This window comes from Hordeum vulgare, chromosome 1H, assembly GCF_904849725.1.
Source record: "Hordeum vulgare subsp. vulgare chromosome 1H, MorexV3_pseudomolecules_assembly, whole genome shotgun sequence".
Taxonomy (NCBI): Eukaryota; Viridiplantae; Streptophyta; class Magnoliopsida; order Poales; family Poaceae; genus Hordeum; species Hordeum vulgare.
This window is the reverse complement of record NC_058518.1, coordinates 339,443,497-339,448,545: the sequence shown is the minus strand read 5'-3', so window position 1 is coordinate 339,448,545 and position 5,049 is coordinate 339,443,497. Positions and strand designations below refer to the sequence as shown.

At 44.6% G+C, this 5,049-nt stretch overlaps 1 protein-coding gene across 1 annotated transcript; it reads left to right on the top strand.

Annotated features, from left to right (window-relative positions):
- The first annotated feature begins 252 nt into the window (after window positions 1-252).
- On the top strand, window positions 253-4,248 carry LOC123434868 (zinc finger HIT domain-containing protein 2). Its single transcript, XM_045115539.1, has 5 exons — window positions 253-497; window positions 596-668; window positions 1,742-1,895; window positions 2,829-2,870; window positions 3,167-4,248. The coding sequence occupies exons 1-5, from the start codon at window positions 403-405 to the stop codon at window positions 4,042-4,044; spliced, it is 1,242 nt and encodes a 413-aa protein (XP_044971474.1). The 5' UTR covers window positions 253-402; the 3' UTR covers window positions 4,045-4,248.
- Window positions 4,249-5,049: the final 801 nt, after the last annotated feature.

The following is a 5,049-nucleotide window of genomic DNA, read 5'->3' as shown; positions in this document are numbered from 1 at the left end:
TTCTAAATATAAGTCTTTTAAGCGATTTCACTAAATGTCTACATACGGAGCAAATAATTGAATGTACACTCTAAAGTATGTCTATATACATCCGTATGTAGTCCACTAATGAAATCTCTACAAAGACTTATATTTAGGAACGGAGAGAGAATAGATTATAAAAACTAGATTATATAATCAGGGTGATTTCAATCAGGGCCTAAATTGAACAAGTCGGGGGCAATATGGACCTTTTCTCTTCTCATACTCGGCGTCCAGCTTCGAGGCGTGCCTTCCAGTCTCAGCTTCGAGAAAGCTCGTCGCCGCACGCCGCCCCGCCGGGAAGGAATCGCCCCCAAAGCGCCCGCGTACACCGGAGGATCAGCGCACGAGAAGGGCGGGAGCAGCCACCACTCGCCGCCGATGGAGAGGGTCGTGGTGGTCTCCGAGGACGCCGCCGCCTCGGTCTCCTCCGCCCCGTCCTCCTCCTTCGCGGAAACCAGAGTCATCTGCCGCGTGTGCGTCCTCACCGCCCCACGCTCCCTCCCTACGTTTTCCCCTCATCTGGCTCGTAGAATCCTGATGGTTGATGCTCGCGCGTTTGGTGTTTGTACAGATGTCAGAAGCAGTTCGCGCAGTACACCTGTCCACGCTGCAACTCCCGCTATTGCTCTCTTACATGCTACAAGGTGTGTCCTCCTCCCTCTCCATTGTCTCTCTGTGCGCATCATCTGCCTGAAAGTTTGTGGCACAGCGCTGGGAGTTTTACGCCCTCTCATTCGGTTATGCCCACGCGGTGTTCGTCGATTTGCCGCAGTGAAGCTGTAAACTTTTGGCTGAAACGGTATTTAGAGTATATATTTTTTCTGACAACTGCCTTGTTGCTTTTCATACTGCATGTAGCTATTTTGTTGCAGAGCAGGCTAAAACGAAAATGGGGGGACACAGTTAGCTTTTGGGTGTTTATCTAGGAATTGACTCTTTGCGCAATCTGACGCGAGTTCATGAAAAAGGTTGCAATGCGTCGTGCTACAGCAACAATACATGGTGGCATGCTGGATTTTAGTAATGTGCATTTATATAAGATTAGAGGAGCAAACCAGTTGAAAGGACGGAAGTAACCAGTTGAGATACATGGAAACATAGTTCGGATCTGTTAGCATTTTGACGGTAAGCTGTGGAGAGCCTGGGCAAGCCTGGGCGCTGCTTGGGCTCCCATGGTGCATCTCCTTCATACTCTATTAGAGAAAGTAAGTTCAGTTGAGTTAATTTGGGCAAAATCTTATCAACTTTGACTGCACATATGTCTTGCCCCGGCTCCTTAAATGAGCAGGCTCCGCCACTGACAGTAAGGTGTAGAAATTTGGAGGAGGCTGGCATTTGGGTCACATGCAATTAGGTACCATAGTTCACATTTGCTTGCCAGTCTGAACAGGGATGGATCTATATAAGTACTCACCAGTTAGTTTGAGGAAAATACCGTGCAAGACTGGTATTTGACTGCGCTGTTATACAGTCAATTTAAGAAAGCTGGTTCTGTGGAGTTATACTGCATTGTTGTGCTCGCTGCTGAATGCCGTAATTTTCATTACCGTGATTTTTCCGTTGATACGCTGTGGAATTGTGTGTCTTCCTCTGTATGCATGTAGGTACTGTGGAAGATTGGTATTTGACTATTTTCAGTGTTTGCAGTTAGCTTTACATCAAAGGGTCTTATTGCTCGGTATTTCTTGTAATATTTCGTTTTCTTCTTGTTTAATAGGGGCATAGTGTGCAATGCACCGAGTCTTTTATGCGTGAGAATGTTACAGAGGAGCTTAAGCAGATTCAGCCTGAAGATGAATCAAAAAGGAAGATGCTTGATATACTCAGAAGGTTCCACTTGGAAGAAGAAATGGAGTCCGATGGTGAAGATGGTATGTTGGTTTAACAAGATTTTTTTTTGTTATATGCACCTATGCTTAAGAACCATAGAACATAGTGTATCCCTTGGTTTACGCACATGCGCTCCAGTTTGCGTCTTCTGCACTTTAGATGTGTATATGCATTCTTATTGAGGCCTTCATAGCTATCAACTATTGCTTCAATGCGTCTGATTATCCCGTGTCATATTGAGCTTTCTTGAAGTATTATTTTAGGTATTACCTTCTGGTTTATCAGTCCTGCAAAAGTATGATTTCTGTTTGCATACCATTTCCTCTCAAAACTGTTAGTAATTGGCATGGAGGCTTGTACTGTAGTAGGTACTATAAAAGTGGATCCCTGTGTTTTCAGTTAAGAATTTAGAATTGTAACTTGCAGTTTTATTGCTTTGAGATGCTCAGCTGAGCTCCTTTTATTCTCTGATCTTCTATAGGTGTCACAAGTAGTGAACTAGATGGTAGCTAACAAACAAGAACCCCTAAAAAAAAACACTAACATAGATAGTTGACATGTGGTATGATTTCTTCTTGGTGCTTATATCAGTTGTAATAGTTACCATTGTAGAAAATATTGCTTACAGGCTGCAATTTCACAAAAATGGTTGAAATTAAGGTTATTGGGCAAAAAGTGAACTAATGCTTACCCTTGGAAAAAACGACCCTCTTCTTTATTTTGTGATGCATGGTGGCATCTGGATTTGTGCAATAGCTTCTCAGATGACCGAAACTTGGTCCAGGACTCCTTTTGATGTATAGATTACAATTTAGTTTGACACAGTTAGTTGGACCTGCCTTTTGTGAATTCATTTTATGTGTCCTTCTGGTGATCATTGAGACACTGAAGTATCTTGTAAATAGTTTATCGGGTATTCTTTTATACCATCAGTGATTTGACCTTCGCAATGCTAAACATTTTTTACCCTGCAGAGTCAATGTTGTCAGAGGAGCTTATTCAGAAAGCCATCTCTGGTATGCTACATTTACTGCTCATATTTATAATTGTGATAAATCAGTAGCATCTTGTAACACTACGATAGGTTCTTTGAACAAACTTGTTCATGTTGGAGTTTTGTTATGTGATGTTTAAGTGTAGCTTAGATGTTAATAGCATCAGCCAACCATTTTGTAGCACCTTTCTTTGCCTGCACATTTGTATTTAATTAAGCCTTTGCCATTCTACATTGGATATATTGTTGAACCAGCGAATTTTCGCATTGTCCGTCAGGTTCTGCGTTGAGTTCTTATTTGTTATTTCTACTAAATAGGTGATGAAATCAAGCTTGAGGACCTCTCTGATGATGAAATCAAACGATTTCGGCAAGCTCTGGCCTCTGGTGAACTCAGCAAGATGATTGAACCATGGACTCCATGGTGGAAAAATCCTTCTGCTAAATCGATCTCTCTCAGTCATGATGGGAGCCAGCTTATCAGACAAATAAGTACAGACGATACTACTTTATCAGATCCAGTGACCGCCTCAGAGTCTTTCATCAATGAAATACCAGAAGGGCCAGAATCTCCTCTCCCATCACTCAAACAGCTAACCAGGGCTGAGCCATCTCCTCTGCTCACTGTTCACTTGGTTGATATTCTCTACAGTTACTGCTTCACGCTTCGCCTCTACAATGGTGATTGGCAGTCTGATCTTTTGGGTGCTTCAACTGTTGCCTTGTCTATGTCGAAAGTCATGGGGGACGGCGCTAAACCTGAGGCAGTATCTGAAGCGCTCACGACGTGCATAGAGGAGACATGCTCTCCTGTTTACCGACACACCGGAGGTTTCAGGTTTGCTATTGGACTTGTGGATGATATCGTCAGAATCCTCTCCCTAGGAGGCAATGCAGTGGTTTGTGCATTGTGTGACTTCCACAGGCTCATCCAAGCTGGCGAGAGCATCCTCAAGGAAGACAAAATGGGTGAGGCAGAAAAGGCGCGGAGCTTCAAAAAGCTCCATGCCGCCGGTAGGAAGCTGTTCTTCATGACATGCTGGGCTCATGAGCAGCCAAGTGAGGTGTGGCCGTCGTTGGCTCGCATCGTTGAGGTGCAGAAAGCAGCTCTTGAGGAGCTGGACGGTGGAAGCGGACTGAGGAAGGCAGGTAGAAAGAACAACCCGCAGTCCAAGGTTCTTATTGAGGAGGTGTAAGCCTGTCAACGCAGTACTGCTGGAATAACCACACTTCGTTGTTTCGGCACCTTGTGGTATCTCTCAGCTGTATCATTTGATCCTTGTTTTCTTCACCTTCAAGTGCAGTGGCTTAAATGTATAAATTGTCATCTTTGGAAGATGTGACAGTTTACATTTCTGAAGTTCTGAAGTTCTGATATTAAGGCGACCTGATTAATCACATTTCCGAGCAAAATATTGCTCATATCAACATGCTATATGCTACTCCCTCCGTCCCAAAATAAGTGTCTCAACTTTATACTAGCTTTAGTATAAAGTTGTACTAAGCTTGAGACACTTATTTTGAGACAGAGGGGGTATATTTTTTTTCTAGAATCGTATCTTCATATTGATATAGATAGAGAGTGAAACAACAGGTCGATGCCATGACACGTGCGCTAGGTGTGTTCAGGGCAGTCGTATGAGGAGAGAAAGATGGGGATGCTCAACCCCCTTTTACAAGATTTCCAGGTTACATGAGTAAGGTTGCCAAGTCCTCTGGCTCTGACAGTAGAGGTAGAGGGAGGGATCTTGTCGAAGATGACCGCATTGCGGTGGCATCATAGTGTCCAAGCAACAAGGCCGGCCATGGTAATAAGTTGGCACCATAGTGTCCAAGCAACAAGGTCGGCCATGGTAATAAGTCCTCGGCGTTTAGCAGTAGGCAGCGTGAGGAGGGCGGTGGTTAGCCAGTTAAAGAAGTTGTCAACACCACTTGGCGGGGGGGGGGGGGGGGGGGGTCTAGGGCTACCAAGATCTCGTGCCAAACAACACGCGCGAAGACGTATCCTACAAGTATGTGCTGCAGAGTTTCAGGCTCCTGAAGGCAAAGAACGCATGCTGGTTCGTGCCGCGGTCCACGCCGAGCGAGCCTATCAGCAAACCAATAGCGGTTCATGGAGGCAAGATATAAGATGATCTTGACTGACAGTGGCGCTCCAGACTTCCACACCAACTGTCAATGCTCAAGCATCATGGATCCGG

Excerpts from the sequence above, each read along its gene's own strand:
- LOC123434868 (XM_045115539.1), top strand. The coding sequence starts at position 403 with ATGGAGAGGGTCGTGGTGGTCTCCGAGGACGCCGCCGCCTCGGTCTCC. Across the intron at positions 498-595 it reads ACCAGAGTCATCTGCCGCGT|ATGTCAGAAGCAGTTCGCGC; the intron begins GTGCGTCCTCAC and ends GTGTTTGTACAG. Across the intron at positions 1,896-2,828 it reads GGAGTCCGATGGTGAAGATG|AGTCAATGTTGTCAGAGGAG; the intron begins GTATGTTGGTTT and ends TTTACCCTGCAG.